Consider the following 19,880-nt stretch of genomic DNA (forward strand, 5'->3'; position numbering starts at 1 on the left):
TCGCGTTTGGTGTGAACGCAGCTTTTAGGCGTCGAAGATATCGTCATCTTCGTTATTTTCTGCAAGAAGAAAAATACAAAAAATAGCTGTAACTCACGCAAGACTACAGCTGACGACGGCATCTTGGAAGTTTGTAATAAACATTGGCGCATCTCCTGTGACGTAGGCGCTAGCGACGATGTATAATGACATGTAACGGTGTAGTAGTGGTGTCCCATTTCTTAGGGGAATATTTTCACCCCTAAGCCTTGACACTCTGTTTCAAGGGGCAAGGGTTAGGGGTAGGCGAAGGGTTAGGGGTAGGCGAAGGGGTATAAAATAGAATTGGGATTGGGCCTAAATAGAACCACAACTGTTACAATTATAGGCAGATATTTCCAAATGGAGTGTATTGATAGGGACTGAATAAACAAACTGTTAAAAACCAAAAACATTGACTGAAATTGGCAAGACAGACAGTTCAAAATCAGACACATTAGGGAGAACTGGATGGGTAGACAGTTCATAATTAGACTCATGAATAGTAACGGGATAGTCAGATAATTCCTTTGTGGCATCTTTGGTCATGACAAAGCTACTGGAGCCGACATGAAGCTCCTGTACGGTTTCTAGGGTCGTGACAGAGCTAACAGGGCAGATAAAAGGTTCCTTTATGACCATTGTGGTCGGTTCAGAACCGAGCGAGTGTTCAAAAATAGCCTCCTCGGCCGGTTTAGAACAGGATGGCAGTTCATAGATGGCCTCCGTGGCCGGGTCAAGACAGGATGAAAGTTCGTAAACGGCCTCTGAGGTCGTTTCAGGGCAGGACAACAAGGGTTCAGAGATGGTCTCCATGGCTGGTCTAGGACAAGAAAATAGTTCATAATCGGCCTCCGGAGCCGGTTCACAACAGAATGAAAGTTCACAGACAGCCTCTGCGGCTGGGTCGAGACAGGACAAGAGTTCACAAATGGCCTCCATGGCAGATTCAAAACAGGACGAGAGTTCATCGCTAGACACCACCACCGCGCCAGTAGCTGAAGCGAGTGCCACCGCCTCATGAGGTTCTGCAGTGTAATCCGTATGTGGCCCAAATACATCATAAAGCGAACCCCATTATGGGGAGCGCTGCGGACAGGGGAAGAAGTTCAGGAGCAGGGGGGCTAGAATGAGTTGGTTTGGGGATACCAGCTGTGCGTACTGACACCAGCAGTGGATCCTCCACGCTGGATGCCAACCTCTAACGCTTGATGACTGTTTCCCCTGACAGATCAGAGGAGGGTTGCAGTACGACAACCGCAACAAGACGTGGCTTTGAGGTGGCAGACCTGACGTTGCGAGGTTCTAGGAGATCTGCTGAGATGCGACAAGGCTCTGGAAGATCAATGGAGACATAAACAAGCTCTTATGCGGCCACCATTATAGGCACGGAAGTAATGTCGCATTCCTCCGCGACCCCCACAGTGAAAAAAGAGCCAGTTAACTGTAGAAGCATAATCTAAAAAAAATTACGGAGCGATGTCCGAGGACCCTCATGGATTAATTGAGACTTTAAGGGTTGATGTATGCCTTCACAAAAAAAAAGTAAAAGTATAAAAAATATGCTACATCCAAAAACTCCTGAATATATACCTCTAGCGGTTGCATACCCTTGCAATGTTCATACCTGACCAGAGTCCTTTAGAAAAGCCGCTGGATCCTCGTTTGGCCGAGTATTCTGTTACGGAGGGACTGAGATGAGAAGCATGCGGATCCATATGCAAAGCCTTTTATTTGCAAAAGATGTGTTCAGAACAGGCAGAGGCCCAAACAAAGGCAAACAGGTATGATATGGAAAAGACAAAGAGCATTCCAGGGACAGGCGAGGGTCAACAAACGGAGGACGTAATCCAGTGGACAAGGCAAGAGGATAAACCAAATAGCCAGGCTAAAGTCCAGGCGTGAGGCAAACAGTATCCGAACAGGGCAAGACGAAAGAGGCAATCTGAGGTGAGCAAGAGTCCAGGGCAGGCAGAGAGAAGGCAGAACACGGGAAACCAGGCTAGGATCAAAACACAGGGCAAACAAGCAAGAGTAAGGCCCAATCCCAATTATCTGTCTTACCCCCTCCCCCATTCCCCATTCCCCTTCCCCCTTCCCCCTTCCCCCTTCCCCCTTCCCCCTTCCCCCTTCCCCCTCCCCCTCCCCCCCCTTCCCCCTCCCCCCCCCCTTCCCCCTCCCTTCCCCCTCCCCTTCCCCCTCCCCTTCCCCTCCCCTTCCCCTCCCCTTCCCCTCCCCTTCCCCCTCCCCTTCCCCCTCCCCTTCCCCCCCCCTTCCCCCTCCCTTTATTAATATCATTATTATTATAAAAGGATAATAACTTATTGTTATTATCCTTTTATAATAATAATGATATTAGTAAAGCTAATTATTATTATTATACTATATTATTTGATATTAAGCATTGTAATATTATAAATAGATCTTTATTTACATTTACATTTTACATTTATTCATTTAGCTGACGCTTTTATACAAAGCGACTTACAATTGCTATATATGTCAGAGGTCGCACGCCTCTGGAGCAACTAGGGGTTAAGTGTCTTGCTCAGGGACACATTGGTGTCTCACAGTGGATTCGAACCCGGGTCTCTCACGCCAAAGGCATGTGTCTTATCCATTGCGCCACCACCACCCCTATTTAACCCTTTAGAACATTACATAAACATTTTTAAAAGCTGAGGATTCTCATTTTTGCCATGTCATGCATTCTCCATATTCAATATCATTCTATATTAGAAAACACTTTTTGGGTTTGCCCCCCATTGGCAGGAACTGGAGATACAGCAAGGCTAAAGCCTATAAATGTGTTCATCTTCCTCTCTGACCGCTAAGACTGTCACAAAATAACAATATAGGCCTAATTTTTTTAATAATTCACTAAATAAAACTGACTAACGAAGTTACTTCTGGAGCATTTTGGAGGATTTTACATGGTATTCCCACTGTTACTGCATGCATTTAAAATCCAGGTAATAAAAACTACAAGTCCCACAAAGCAATTGTGTGGTCTCTGGTTGGATGCGATTGTAGCCAATCAAAGCGCTCAGCAGAACTGATGCGATAAGAGCATCTTCCATCATGGCGGTGGTATACAAGGGATTTCCATTCAACATGCCGTTTGCATCCTTATTGTTGATTCTGCTGTTATGTCTTCAGTCTGGAGGAGGTCAGAAGAAAAAAGAGGTACTGATGCATTCATTAATCTACCTTTCACAGCACCCAGTGATGTTGATTTCTGGTCAAGTCCTACAGTGTCCGTGTCCAAATAACATATTACCCGGCGGTCGGCACAGTTAAATCATGTTGACATTTAAATAACCAAGAAAAACGGCTATATCATGGAACAGGAAGCTGCTCCATTATTAACATATGTTTTTTGCATGAATGTTCTTGCAGAATATGTCAGCTCCATTGTGATTGTCAACGTAGCGTGCGCGTGTCCGTGTGACGCTGTGCGCGTGTCCTTATAATGATAGCAAATCTAAGATTTCATTCTAAATGAACGTTAAACACATAATGATTTATATTTGAAAAAGTGCCGCTATTTATTTCATACACATGTTATAAAAGTTACATGGCTCTCCTAATATTCCAATCCAAGTTGTTTAGATTACCATTATAATTAAAATCCAATGATAATAGCAATCAACACAACTCAATGAACACTCAAGTTCTTTTATAACATTTATTTATTAATTAAATTAATCAACTGTTAACATAAGTGGCATGGCTTTTGTAATATTCATAATAATATTTGATCAATTTGATTAATATTAATTGTTAAATGAACCCACATTTCCCTTTAACATCTCGAAAACACATTTACATTGAAGTTTCAGGTTGATACTTGACTCATAGAGGTTAATAATATTGAAATTAATATGAATTAAATACTCATTACTTTTTTTACCATACGTAATAATTCTGAATTGCCATTAAAAGAAAATGCAGTGTTATTGAATGTCAGAATGGCAGGTGAACTGCTAGACAGAGTCTAGACAGTCTCTAGATAGTTTTCTCTCTCTCTCTCTCTCTCTCTCTCTGTCTCTCGCTCTCTCTCTCTCTCTGTCTCTCGCTCTCTCGCTCTCTCTCTCTAAAATATGATGTGTATTTGACCTTTTCCCCTCACCTGCAGCAGAGGAGCAGGAAAATGATAATATTGGGAACAAATCAGGCAAAGTACTGAAGCAGCAACTTTCCGCTTCCCCCTCCTGCATTTTTTTTATAATTTCTTCATATTTTCTCTTCTTTTTCTCCCTCTCTTTCCTGCCCCGGTGCTCTGCGGGTGCTGAGAAGGGCAGTATTTTGACTCTCTGTCTTTAAGCCTTCATTTATCTGTTCAGGTTTGCACTGCCCTCTACAAGCGAGAGAGGAATATTGGAGAGTGAGTAGGGGTGATTTTTCCTTTTCCCCCCTAAGCTCAGCTACTCGTTCATTCATCATCACAGGCAAAATTTTGTGTGTCTTGTATCTTGGCTTGACTAATGTGAAGAGGGAGGAAAAGATGGTGTAAGCAGTTTTGAGCTGCTTGAGTTGCAGAGTCTTTGTTTGCCTTTGTTTCCCTTTTGAGTCGGCCTGAGGTGGACTCTTCTTTATAGTGTTTAAAGATGACTTGCCGATTTATTTCTTCACATTTTTGCCTTTACTTGTTTACTCTCAGGGAGGGGCATGAGATTTCTCTTCAGGTGCTGTTTCTGACATTATGAGGATTTGGCTGCAACATTTATTTCCCGCTTTATGATGGTGTTATTATAATGCATCAATATATATAATTCAGTAAAACCCAAAATAGGCTTCTCCTATTACATGGCTGTGGCATACAACCCTTGTTTGGATGTGTTTACTTAGCAGCAGCTCTTAAATCATTCCCATAGGCTATGTTGAATCATTCCCAAAGAATGAGTCAAATGAATATTTGCTCAAAGTTATTTTTGTCTGGACGTCACGCTCTGTTCGGTGTTAAAGCATACGTAGTGGTTTTGCTTATGGATGGTAGATTTTATTAGTGGTTTTGCTAATGGATGGTAGATTCCCCATTCGATCGGTAGATATGGACAAGGTACATACATATTAATAATCCCTACAAATATGTTTAGCCATTAAAGTTGTGATAGAATGTAATGTAAGTAATAGGCCTATGTTTTTGTGTGATGTTTTCAGGTTAGGCTGTAATTTAGGTTTAATGAATTTATTACATTTATTGTAAATCTCTATGGGACGGTAAGATTTTAAAAATTGTTCTTTAAAGAAGTCTCTTATGCACACCAAGGCTGCCTATATTTGTTTTTTTTTAAAATACAATAAAAACACCATTGTGAAATATTATTACAAAATAAAATACCTGTTTAGTTAATTAATGTATTTTAAAATGAACTTACAGCATCATTACATAATTACATCATTATACATTAGTCTTCAGTGTCACATGATCCTTCAGAAATCATTCTAATATGCTGAGTTGGTGCTAAAGAAACATTTCTTATGATTATAAATGTTGAAAAAATAAAAATAAATACTGACCCCAAACCTTTGAAACAGTAGCCGATAATTATCTATAGGGTTGATATTTGCTAAATAGAATTTATATACTGCACAGAAATCAAGCAGTATTATTCAAACTGGGGCAATTCCACGCAAAACTGTCACATCCATAACGCCAACTAAATACCATGGCATTGTGTTGGCGTTATGGATGTGGCAGTTTTGCGTGGAATTGCCCACTGGTCAACAGAGTACACTTTTTTTGAAGATTCTAAAAAATATAGAACCCTGATTATCTGCTCCAAGTATCAAACTAATCAGTCATTTGGCTAAAATATAAACACACCACACACTCTATATAGCGTTTCTATATAGAACCCTTGTGTTATTGACTCAATCTATGCCAAAAAGGTATGACATGCCTTAAATTATTGCATAATGCTTTCATGTTTGACAGGTTATTTACATTTTTTACAGTGAAGAAAGGATGATTACAAGCTGTTTAAATCATACAATTTTATCAAAATCGATAAACAAAATGAATTCAAACTAAATCCATAAAATGATCCAGCGATGTGAACCTCTAAAAGGTTCCATATACAGTAGCCTACAGTATGAAGCACCTGACAGAACCTTTTCTCCGTAGAGTGCAGTATCAGCTAATACAATTTGGTCTGATATATTTCGTGCAGACTTTTTCTCTGTTGGACTTGCGGGATCCTCTGCTGTCTCTATTCCTCATATATCTCTGGTAGAACATTTCTAGTAATATCTGCCTCAGGAATATGTCCGGGCCCATGATCACTCCATCCTGACTCTAGCAGCTGGAGTTGAAGAGCAGTGTGATCCCCCTCTCCCTTCAGCTCTCAAACTGCAGCTCGACTCATTACTGCTCCGAATGGCACTGGGGCAAAAGGCTTGAAAGAGTTTATGTTCTGAAACAACTGAAATGTTTGAAGTCTTGAAGCCTCCCTCTCGCTGGGGTGAACAGTGCGAGAAGGGCCACCCTGCTGAGTGTTTGATGAAGGCAGTTTAATTCTAAAAGCTCAGAGGCATAATGATGCATACGTGTAGCCATCCATGGATCGGAAAAGCGCATCATGCTGCTCTGCCTCTCTCATTCTTTCCCCTTTTCCTTTATTTCTCCGTCTTCTCGTTCTTGCTAACTTTTTTTTTTTTCCTCTCCGCATCGTGATGGACTGCTCTCGCTAAGCATTGATCTCTAGGATTGGGAACACTGTTTCAGCGTGCCAACCTGCATATATACATTTCCATAATGAGTCTCAAGACTCAGCAAGATTCTAATTCTAAATACATCACGGCTCACTGCAAATTAATCTCCTCGAGAATGATGATGTCTCCAGAGCATCGGGAGGTAGTTTTACATTTTAAAAATTTGTGGCCACTGTTATTGAAAGGGACACTGGAGGCAAAGGAGATGAAACGATTGGCAGAAGATGAATGGATGAAATGATTGGGTCGGACTCGTACTCGTGTTACCAGCTTAAAGCTGCCGTCGGCAAGTCTGGCAGATTGGGTCGATTAGCCAAAATTTTGAATGTTTACAACTCTCATGCCCCTCCCCACTACCAGCGAGCACCCTCCCATCGAGGTCGTGCTCGTCAGTGCGTCACTGTGCGTGTGTACCTGATTTTCTGTGAACGCGTCCGTCTCTTCAGCATCTATCAACACCATGGACTCGGAGGTAGGCTGCCCTGGCTAATCTATCCATAGATAACCGAGGAATTGGAAGCTTGTTAGTAGATTTTCTCTCCGCCGTCACGCTTCATGCAATCTCCAGGCGAACTTCAGGCGTGGCGTGTGCATGTGATATTAACGTGCGCGAGTGAGGGGGGATCTGTGGCGTGTGCACGACCTGTGATTGACAGTCAGATCTCACACCCCCCTGCGCTGATTGGACCTGATGAAGCGGGAGCGCTGGATTTTTGCAAAACAAATAACACGCTCCAGGTGGAGTTAGAAGCTCGGGTTTTTTCTAAAACCACCTTATTTATGTTGTTCTGTCGGATTATAGTGTCGATTACACTGAATGTGATCAAAAAAATGTTGCCGACGGCAGCTTTAAGCACTGTGGCTCAACATGTTAAAGGTTGCTTCTACATGCTTCAGTTTTTTTTAATAGTGCACTTTTAATTCTTTAGGTTTAGAAAAATTCATGTTTAATTCAATGCGTTACTTGTCATTTCTTTGTACAGTAGTTTTTTTTGTGTGAAATTTACTTGCAATTTCTGTGTTTCATTTTACAGTAAATCCTACACCAAATTTTATTCAGTGTACATGGAGTGGGTCGTGTCGTAGGGGCTGCCATTTTGAAAAAAAAACATTTTGCTTTATCATTGGACACTTTTGCTCACAGTATATCGTCGCTGTCAGGCAGAAATCTCGTATCTCCATTTTTTTATTTTTATTTTTTTCATTACTATTGGTCAGCCCTCACGTCTTTCTGTGGGTTCTGAAAAAACAGTAAGCAATAGCCAGTTCTGTCTTGTGTGTAGCAGCTTCATCCTTAATAACTAACATGAGTTTTTGTCCAAATTACAGAAAACAAAAAACTGATTGACCGCATAGCTACAGTAAATTGTATAACCTGTAAGTTGATGAAAATATAATGTGATGCACTCACTGCCTCAGATGCGGCCGTTCTAATGACGGACAATACTTATGTCCAAAATTCTCTGAAATCCGCTGGTCAAGCTTGATTTTGGTGTTGTGTTAATAATATAATGAAACATCTAAGTGTCTGACTATATAAAGCCACAATATCAACTTTGACAACGCAGTGTTTAATTATTTTAAAAATACAGTGTTTTTTTCCATTTCTAGTGTTAGTAGTTAAGTAGTGTTTTTGGAGATTTTGCCCTACAGCGACAATATATTAATCATGGCTGACTGCTAATGGTGTATTTCTACAACAGCATCTCTGTATCAGAAAACACTTGCGTTGACGATTACGTGACATCCACACAATTAGGTGTCAGTGTATGTCCAAGATGAATGACAGTGTCTGTCTGTGACAGTGTATAATAATACAAAAAAGAAAGTGCAGAAATTCTTATTTGTCTGAAAAGTAACAGATGTGGATCAGTCATTTTACAGGCTTTTTCTTTCTTTTTTTTGTTTTTTTTTGTTGGTAAAATCAATCACTATTTAGGGCCCGAGCACGAATGGTGCGAGGCCCCGTTTGGAATTGCTCTGTTTACTTTGCAATTGTGTTTGTTCTGCTATTGATACAGAACGTAAATGATTCACCTTTAACGTATTACAACAAAGCTTTTCGTGCAGACTTTCAGTAATAGCTCTACTCAACAGAAATAGAGGACTGGTAAGATCGCGCGAAAGAGCATGAGCCCGTTGCACATGTGCATGGCTGTCGCTCCCATGCCTGGCTAGAGTGACAGCGAGTCGTCTTTAAGGCCCAGTGGATTTGCGAAATGATTTGTATTGTGCTTGAGAAGCATTACCAAAATGATTCTCCATGCCATCCAGACAGACGCAGGGCACCAGCCGCTGGGAGGCTGTGATATATCAACATTAGACCCAGAGCCATTCCACATGCATTGCTTATAAAAATCATTCTGAATATTGAACAGCCCATGGTTGGCCTTGGCCCGCAAACCCTGCACTCTCTTCTCCAACAGGGCATGCTTTTGTGGTCAGTTTTTTCACTTTGTGTTTTAAAATGCAAAATAAGGCTTTAAAAGATAAATAAACAAAAAAGAGGCATGAATATTTAGCAGGCCCCGGGCCCCCTCCAGTCTCCACTCATGTTAGATCCAGGTCTTGTAGTGTAATTCCATTTCCCTTGTATGTTTTATTTAATATTCAAGAGATTTGCAGGCCATTTGTAACAAGTGCATTGATATTCTTACCTTCTCACCATGGGAGATGGAAAAAAAGAAAGAAAAAGAGAACGCTAGCAGACAAGCGGTGTGTGTTCAGTGCACTGCAAGCAGTGTATGAAAGATAGAGGTACACCGTATATAGGCACTGAACACTGAAATAGTATTTTGTTAAAATTACCATAAAAATGCATTCACAATGTTTAATTATGAGATATATTGAATAGACGTTACAGAAAGTAGCTTTAGAAAGAAATATTTTGATTCAACATAGTTTATTATACATTAACTTTTAAGGCTACAATGTGGCCATACCATTTTTAGTTGCTGCATCTGAAGTGGCATTTAGGTATATTTACACAGACTGTTTAATGAAGCTCAGATGTGGCATGAATATGAATGTAATTCATGTCATTCATTTAACAGATTCATTCAAATGGCTGATTCATTCAGGAACAAGGCAAGTGGTCATCTTTATGAATGAGTCACTAAATCATTGGCTCACTCAATTGGTTAAAAACAGCAGATTCATTCAGTAATGAAACACCTTTTTGTGTTGCTTGGAGACGTACACCAGTTCTGCCGTGGTTTTGTTTAGAACTGTTTTCATTGGTGAAATTTAGCAAAATGGACAAGATTGACAATATTGTGTCTAAAATTTAACACTATTAACTTATTGTTTATTAAACTGTTCGCAATTGTGCAGATATTAGGGAAAAAAACAGCACTCTTGCTCGGGTGAAATTGCTAAACTATATCATATAATATAAAAATATGAGACAAAAACCCATACACGGCATCTTTGCCCTCATATCTTGAATTTTAGTGACATTTTAACTGCATTCTAATAGGCTTCATCACGTATCAGGCGTTACCCTGCATCATTTTCACAACTAAACTGCACGCAATGTTTATAGCGTACAGGCCTATGGCGGGCGGTGTGCGTTAATAAGCATTAATAATGCTTTATTTTTTCAGAATTAATAGCACCAAATACATTTGACCATGTATGGTGCACAACAGGCAGTTTCCAAATTAACATGCTTCTTTTTCCATTTATATTATGTATGTGTTTTTTTTTTGTTTTTTTTTGCATACTACCAAAATAGTTTCAGATCAAAATATGTGACACATTAAATTTTTTTATGAGTTTGAATGTGTTTCACAATTAGCAGTCCTGTTGAGTGAATGATAATAGCCTGTGTGGCAGAGCTGTCCGTTTGATGGATGCTGTGTGTTCCCGAGACGTCGCCCTGCCCACTTTCTGACATTTTGGTCAGAAATTGGGCATAATCAGAGGGCAGTTATTTTTGAAGCCGTGGGAAGGGGAACGGTACGTGAGATTGACCACTAGGAAGTCATACCTGCTCTATCATTATTATTATTATTATTATTTTTGCCATTTTTGTTTCAGCTTTATAGGCTTTTTTTGTTCGACTTTAAACTCCACACCGGTTTATTTCCACAGATTCTTCCATTTTCCGACTATCCCCATGTGTTTTTTCATTCTAAGCTCCCTGGGTTACATGTGAGCTCTGTTAACCTGTGTTCACGCTGTGTGTTCTGACCCAATGTCTTTCGTTCAAACTCCTGGTGTTCTCTGAGCCCAAAAGAGATCAACAACTGTAGACCACAGACTTGGTGCAAAACACAAAGACATCAGAAGAAAAATCTCCACCTGTGTTTTCTTCTCTTTTTTTTGCAAACGTCATGTTGTCTTTCTTTGAAATATGGTATGAGGTAACAACTTCCAATTCATTTTCCCTTCCTCTTTCATTCCTCCAAATCCTGTGTACCCTCCATCTGTCCACCCCATAGCTTGTGACATCTTCGATTGTCCTTTATCAGCGCTGTCATAGCAGTCGTCATCACAGCGTGGCGGCGGATGATCTGACAGAGATGCTTTAGGCAGGAGGCCGGCGTGGACGAGTCAGCCTGTCCAACTGGATAACGCATGCAGCCTTATCAGCGCTGTGCCAGCCGTCCATGGCAAAGCCTTAAACATGCATTAAAGAGTGTATCAGAGAGAGTCGTTCATTAAGGAGAGTAGTGACGGGGGAGGAGAGAAAGCTAGAATCTCTCCAACGCATCTCTCCACCTGTCTTTCTCTTCTTCATCCCCGTCACTGTTTTGCTCTTCGTCTCCCTCTCTATTTTTTGTCAGATAACGGCCGCTGTTTCTAACTCGTTCCGTTTCTGAGATGGTTTTATTTCGTGGTTTTATCAGTAGTCTCAGTGTGCTTTAGTGATGGAACCAAAAAGTGTCGTTGCTGTGATGTGACTGGTTGCTTTGTTGCATTTTAAGGGCAAACTTCACCAGGTTACACAGAGCAAGGAGAAATAAATAAATTACTATCAGCTCCTTGGACACCATAAAAAAAATTTTTGGCTTTCAAACTTTAAAGCTGCAGTCCGTAACTTTTTGGGGTTAAAAATTGTCCAAAATAAATTTGAGTAAGTACATAACCAGCCAGTGTTCAAAACTATCTGCTTGCCTTAGCTCGATTCAAAACGGTAAGCTTGTAATAATGTTTTTTTATTCCAGTGGTACTGGTGGATTTCCGCGGGAAATTCGAGCATGTCTTTGCGTCATTACGTCACATCTGTACTCATTAAGAATGTGTCCCGGCTAGTAGGCTATATTGCGTGTGAGGATGTTGGTGGTGGAGATTTATAGCCTTTTCTCACGGCACTTGATATAATTAAACGTATCAATTTGATGGCGGATCCAGAAAGGTTCAAACGACAATCACCAGTGACAACTGGCGATTCACCCGTTGTATGCAAATGCGAAAGACTTCAGACTTCGGAGTGACTACAGAAAAAAAGAGACTGCAACCGGGCCCATGCGAAAACAAGGATAAATATCGGAAGGGCTTTTGAAAGGTGGCTTGAACTCCGTGTTTTGAAGGGGTTCAAAACAGACACAGAGACGGCTTTTTTTCTGCTGGACAGGTAAGACATAAATGATCGTTAGATTTAATAAGTGCGATTTACTGCTATGCTTTTTTTTCCCGTAGTTGTTCAGAACAAAAGTGGATGTTACTTGTTCAGGTGACATTTTCCGGTGAAAATTCTTATGTTGGTCATACTTCCAAAAAGTAGAATCTATGATTCCGAATGACAGTATTAGGGATGGTGAAAACTAAAAATGTTCTTGACCGACCACCGAGTCTCATTAGCCGGTTGAAACCGGTTAACCGATTAGTTTAAAATATGCTATTTGAAATAACAGCCATTTCGAGCCGCGCCTGCAATTTCGCAACTCTGTCGCATCTCTCTGCCGCTCTGCCTCACACACTGCCCCGGCACCGCCCTTCCACTCACGTCACTTTTTTTTAAATCCCCTACAGCGCGAAACATGAGTCCCGCAAACGCGGCGCCGACGAGCTTGTATGTAATCGGAGGACAAATGGCTCCTTAGTTTCTAAATGGTTTGGGTAAAAGGTGATCGCGTTGAAAATAAAGGTGTTTGTCTAGTGTTAGAAGCTCATTTGAAACATTGCCGCGGCTAAGAAAATGACAGCTCCGAAGAGACGCCGCTTTAATTTGAGGTAGTGCTAACAATAATAAAGAAAGATGATGATAGCACTGTATCACACAAGTTGCAACTTACATCTGTGTCATTCTTTTTGGTGAAATGGTCCCACACACTACTTTTCTTTGCACGCTTCATCCTGTCGTCTGCCCTGGCTCTAACCTCGAGTGTTTTAGCCTGTAGCCTTTACTTTTCGCAAACCTTGTGAGCGCGCGAACCCAAACGCAGTGACCTCGCGCCAAATGGTTTTATTGGTTTATTAAGTACAAACAGGCGAGTTCTGAAAAATTGAGTGTGAGGGATTTGTTCACTTCACACAAAAAGATCTTGGAATGAGATGGCTAACTGTAGTAGCGTTTAGCCCACTGTCTATAATAGCCTAATTTTATTTGATTTTTTTTTTACCGACTACCGACAGCTTTGATTGGTTAACGTTGATACGGTCAACCATCGGTCAAACGGTCATCGGTTAACATCCCTAGACAGTATCCACACCGCGAGGTGACTGACAGCCGCACATTCTCCTCAAAACATTAATTCATCCGCGCTGTGCCGTGCTGAGGCACAACCCACGTAAAGTTGATAATTCTACGAATAACTGCAATTGCAGATTTCAAACAGAGATGGCGACAAAGAGGAAAAACTACGGACTGCAGCTTTAAAATGTTAAGATATGTTAAGATATGCCAATCAGTGTTGCCAATCTATTATAGCAGTGTTTCCTTTCCTATTTTCAGCGGTAGAGCTCAATCGACACCACCTCTGCTTAAAAGCACCACTCAAGTTTGAATGCCAGTTTGCAGTCTGAATTAAATGTGCTTGGATGAAAGCAAAAAAAAGCAACAAAAAGCAAACGTACAGCATGACAAGGGAAGTCTGATTAATGAACAAATGATTTGATTGAACTGATCCTTTTTAATGAATCAAAAATAACAAGCGTAAGCAGTGTATTCTGATTCATAAGCAAATTACTCTTATTATAGTTATTTTAATTAACTGCTTAAAATGACAAATTACTGATACCGACTATATTGAATCAGTCTGATGAATTTGTCACTGAATTAACTTATTCTGAATGATACCAATCTGACTTGTGATGCAGCCTGGAATCTATAATATTCAGCAGTATTATTGATTTGACTGTACTGAGACTGTTGGATGAGAACTGAACTGAGCTGGACAATGACATCACTGTAGGAGCTGCTTTATAGCCTTTCATATTTGGTGATCTTTACACAGTTATTGAACAGAACTGAATCCACACTGAACTGATCTCAGCAGATTTTCTTTTTAGAGCTGCTTTACTGCAAAATTAAACAGTTTTTGCCTCATTTAATCATTATTTTCCTGTTTATCCCTGTAAAGCTGCTTTGAAACAGTCTTTATTGTATAAAGCATTATATAAATAAAGGTGAATTGACTTCACTGCTGTTTAAAAGTTTAGGGTCAGTAAAAAGAGTAGGGTACAACGGGGCTAACAGCGCCTTTGATTTTATTTTCATCTAAACCACTACAGTAGATGGCACAAAAACTTGCCACAGCACTTTTCAAAACATCCAGTTTTCAAGATGCACATGGAAATTCGGCTGATCCTTGACATGATCACGGGCAGCAGCGCAAAGTTGATTTTGTGCTAATTTGATCTAATATTTGATTAAAATGTTGTAGATTTAAGTAGCAAATGAGAATCGCTAAAATGATTGCCTATACTAAGGTCTTGTTAATGATTTTAAGTTTTGCTCAAGATAATTACAGCAACAGATTTTCAGTAACAGAAGAATATGTAAAAGTATGGTATTTGGGGTAAAAGTTGCCCCTGCTGTTGGGGCTAAAGGCACACTAATTGACATGATAATAAATAGCTGGCTGACTTTTCCATTTGTTGACATGATATTGTTAGATTTAGATGGTAAGGTTGTGTAATGTTGGGATTGGGTGTCCACCTTAGAGATAATCCCCATATTTATAATGAAACAATCATGTTTAAAAATACATTACCTTATAATGGGATCTCCTTCAGTGGTTTCAGAATCTTTACTTTTTAAAATAATGTTGTTTCTGTATTTTAAATTTTTTTTAACATAATTTAATGACAGTATATTTATTGAACAAATTTTTTTTTTTTTTTTATCAAAAATGAACAGATGGTACAAATGGTACAAACTTGCTGATGTGAATATTTTGAACAAGTATTAGACATTATTAAAAACATATTATTTTAACTAAAGTATTTGTATAAATAATGTATGTCTTTTGCCCCGTGTGTGGGGTAAAAGTCCCATCATGCCACCTCATACATTTATACGATTTTTATACAAAATTAACCACATTTATGATTTATTTTCACACAAAATCTATTGCTCCATCAATGTTCAATACAATTAAAAAATGCATCTTTGGTGAGCATAAGAGACTTCTTTCAGATATCTTACCAACCCCCAAACTTTTGTAGAGTATATAGTCACTATTTTTAATTTCATGGATATTATTTTACATATATTGAGGTCTTGCATACAAGGGCTAGAAAAGTTTGTCTTTAAATTCCCTGTAAAGCAATGCCCCAAGATCCCTACACATCCAGTTGGACGTCTTTGTCTGCTGAATTTCGGCTTACATTGAGCTTCCTTATTATTCTGTTCCTTGGGATTGTTTGTGAAATGTCTTTTTCATTAAGTGGAGGTGGTGTAAGCACTTGGTGCCTATCAAAGACTTAATCCCATCTCGAGATCTAATATCGCTTCACTCGTGGCCACCGCCATTCATTTCCCAGTCACCCTCTAATTGACAGCAAAATTAGATCCACGTTTCTCTCTCACTTGGAAAATGGAGAATGAAAAAAACACAGCATCTAAGAAAAAGAGAATAATACGCCAAAACCCCAAATTGAGCTGCTTTGTCTTCTAATACACTCAGGCCTGAGCCAAATCCTGAAGTAAATTATCCTCAATAATTAGCAATGGTAATCCTGAGGAAAGTCTTTTGTTGTTGTGGAGAACAGCCTGTTATTGCGACTTACTGCTCCACTTTTAGTGGCTGTCAGACCAAGACTCAAAGGCTGCATTCATAGAGTCATTATCTTTGAATTTACTAACAGGTTAGACTTTGAAATTGTCTCGTGTGTAAAACAAGAGACAGTAGCAGTTTGAATAATGTCTGTACGGACAGGTAACCCCTGTCAACCACTTTCTGTGAGGCCAGAAACAAACTTGAGTGATTCATTGTAAGTGCGCGGTCCCATTGTACTTATTGTGCATTACTGTGGCAGTAACAATCCTCAACATTCCAAGTGGAAAACTTGGACGAGTACTTGGTTATTATTAGATTAACTACGTCATTAAATCGGATGTACACTACCATTCAAAAGTTTGGGGTTGGTTAGATTTTGTCAAATGTTTTTAAGAAATATCTGATCACCAGGGCTGTATCAAAAATACAGTAAAAAAAATAAATATATATTTTGAAATATTAAAATTTAAAATAACTGTTTTCTATTTTAATATATTTCATGTAATTTATTCATTTAATGCGAGTCTTCGGTGTCACATGATCTTTCAAAAATCATTCTAATATGTTGATTTGGTATTTAGGTAGCATTTCTTATTGTGTTGAGCAGTTGTGCTGGTTAATATTTGTGTGGAAATCTTGATGCATTTTTTAGTTTTTTGGATTATTTGATTAATAGAAAGTTCTATGATTTAACTTATTTGCATCACAACTAGGGTTGGGTATCGTTTGAATTTGAACGATTCCGATTCCGATTCATTCCGATTCCTTGTTTCGATTCCGGTTCCTAACGATTCTCGATTCCGATTCTTTTAAGAGGCAGGGTCAAAAAAGTTTAGATCAATTTTAATTCTATGAACTTTTTACTTTTAATGAAATTTACTATGAATTTCTCACAGGGCTGTTTTCAACTACAATATAAATATCAAATCTATTTTAAACAACTTTTTTAGGACATTTTAAATGAGCTAGCTAACCAACGGTCTTTCTGAAGGAAATAGTCTGACCTTCTCCATCAATTGAAATATAAAAAAATTTGCATCACAATAAGTGTATTGTATTGTGATTGTGACTAGCATTTTAGTAACTAAACTGAATTGTATTAGGTTTAGTGACAACATGTTACAATGTTTACATGGTACAATTTCTGGTAAGCTACGCTTTTTTATTATTTCATTTCAATTCAGTTATTGTGATTTGATTTAATATTGACTCATTTGGATAAATATTAGGTACTCAAGATAGGCTTGGATTTTGTCCATCGAGGATTGATTGGATCATTGTGGTTTGCTGTTGCCATCATAGGATAAAAAAAAATTGTTTGCCATAAAATTGTTTGCCATTTCAGGGCTTTCCTACTGCTTTCCTCAATCAGATATGTAGCCCTATATCATATCAGTTACGTCAGCTGTCACTCTCAGTTGTCTTTCTCCCAACAGACAGACAGTTGTATTCTGCTGTGTGGATGTAGCCAAAGTCTCTGAAAAGATCAAGGCAATCACGTTCGATTTAAGACCAACCACGATTGTGGAACTAAACTGTCCTCCATGTAATATCAATTGAAGTCATTGAGCTCAGGGTTGCATTCACAAAATGCTGAATATAAACATTAGCCTTGGATGCACTCGCCAGTGTAGACTCAGGTCTTTCACGATTGGTTTGTGGATGGATCGGCAGAATAGCTGCTGTCTGACATCTCACTTCCATCAAAAAGACTTGCTGTATCAGCAAGCCCCACTTGCTCCCTGTGGTTAGCTCCATGCCACCTTTCAGCTTTCTGTTTATTAAACTAAAGCACTGTTTTATTTTTTTTATAAACACTGCATAATAAAAGCAACCATGTGACTTTATTGCATTATTCTCCTAGCAGTAATATTACCTGCTCTTGCTGTTAGGGAATGTATTCAAGTCAAGTCAAGTCATCTTTATTTATATAGTGCTTCATTCAATAAAGTTTGTTTCAAAGTAACTTCACAGTAATAAACATTAAAATAACGATCAATGCTGCAAACTTCATCAAATATGCGACAAATTCTAATTTGACGGCAGTAGTGTCATTATTCAGCTCAAGTCAGTTCAGTGTTGATTAATTTCTTCTAAACCCCAACTAAGCAAGCCAAATGCAACAGGAACCCAAACTCCATCAGGTGACAGAATTGGAGAAATAAGGCTGCATCACATGTCAGATTATGGATTAATATCATTAACAAAAAATTAATCCAGCTCCTTCTGCTTGAAGATCAGGATACATCACGTCAACATTTGGTGGGACGAGGAGTTGTTGTAGTATGTTCCGCAGAGCTGCTGTTTAGCTAGTATTGGACCGATGCTTACCAATGACTGTAAGCATGGCGGAACTTCTTTGCAGTTAGGTTAGGGTGAGCATAGCGGTTCAAGCCTTGTGGTTAAAGATCTAGACTGTTTACCAAACGTTTGTAGGTTTAAACCCCACAACAATCGATCCTGGAGACTTTTTCCTGGAGAGTGTGAGTTTATGTGTATGAGTGACTGTGAAATATCTGCATGTTTTAGAGTGCGTTCAGACACTGTTTCACCATTGATACGGCTTTCGTCTTGCAATGCCTGAAAAGCAACGTGAAGTTTACTTTGTCAATTTAAAGTCACTTTGACGGCTTCATCGTTTGACAGATACGGGAATTCATCAAGGTAATTGGAGCGGAAAGATTTCCTTCTTTTGCTTGCCCAACAGAGCAGAGTGATGTGCTTTTATCTGACACTCCCTGTAATTAAAGATAAGAACCTAAATATTAAAACCATCCAGAGAAGCCAATCACATCCGCAGCCAGCTCCTGCAAGCCATAGAATATAGAATATATACAGTTTTTTGTGTGTGTGTGTATATGAGTTTTTTTGTACCTGTATCAGCAAATTATTCACAGAAATTTTAAGCAATCAAGTTTAAGTATCAAAACAATGGTGTACCTTAATTAAGGGCTAAACGGTGTCCACAAGGCACAGCATCAAAGCAATTAACTGTTTTATCCAAATCCACATGAATGGCCCTTTCAGTGCTTAGTACTGCAATGTCCGAGAGTCTCTCTGTCTCATGGTGTTTCTCATTTGTTTTTTTCAGTTGGATGCAAGTAAGACCAATTTATTTCACACAATGTGATGTTCATCTGTAAAGTCAAGAATAAGTGAAAGAGGTTGCCAACGTTTACTAGACTGTGGACTAGCTTTGACTCTCTGAACAGTGACAATCGTTGTTCAAAACTTGCTTCTCCCATTGACATAGCTTTGAAAAGTGACAATTCTGCATTTGTCTCCTCTTCTGGATATCCATAGTGATGAACAATAATTGTCAGGTCCTCTTCCCTGTGCGTACTAGAGCTGAGGATGTGGTTAAGCAATCAAAGTGTTAGTGTAATTTATGAAATCGCTCATGGATCTCATTAATATTGTTGTACCGGATGCCGAAACGCAATTCCTTATAATAGTCCTGGGCTGAGGCCAAATTCGGCCTAGGCACCGTTGCTTTGGTTGCTCTCCTCCAATGGACGTTGCGGGCCGCAGTAGTTGTTCCTGTCGCACAATTTTATTGTGAACTCCTAAAGCTGCTGAAAGTGATGATCAATTATCATTGTTAAAAGTGCAGAGATTGTGGTAGAAGTTAAGCTTTTTACACTGGAATAATGTAAGGTGGATGACTGTTGCAGTTTAGACGGTACATTGCACTGTATGAGAACTTGTCACAGCAAAATGCAAAAGAACACAAAGGGAAAATCGGTCACTGATGTCAGCAAACTACTTGCCTGTCCCCTGACTCGCACGTCGTTTTCAGAAATTTCACTGACGTGTCAACGTTAGTCTCAAAATTATGTATGTCCTTGAGAGACTGAGATCTGAATAGGGCTGAATTGAATGGGATTGCCATCTGACATCGTGTCACTAAGATATTCAGTGTGGTAGATTTACCTGAAAATAGGTAAAGGTTCTCGCAAAGACTCAAAAACAACA

The 19,880-nt window shown here is 39.4% G+C and overlaps 1 protein-coding gene across 1 annotated transcript in view; it reads left to right on the forward strand.

Moving 5' to 3' along the window:
• Positions 1-3,048: 3,048 nt before the first annotated feature.
• The window catches only part of tusc3 (tumor suppressor candidate 3), a 91,951-nt gene continuing 75,119 nt past the window's right edge, over positions 3,049-19,880 (forward strand). Inside the window, exon 1 of the mRNA XM_082165837.1 lies at positions 3,049-3,204. Coding sequence (XP_082021963.1) covers positions 3,100-3,204 — 105 coding nt within the window. The 5' untranslated portion in view covers positions 3,049-3,099. The remainder of the gene's footprint in view (positions 3,205-19,880) is intronic.

The sequence above is a fragment of the Leuciscus leuciscus genome, assembly GCF_965113295.1.
Source record: "Leuciscus leuciscus genome assembly, chromosome: 3".
NCBI lineage: Eukaryota > Metazoa > Chordata > Actinopteri > Cypriniformes > Leuciscidae > Leuciscus > Leuciscus leuciscus.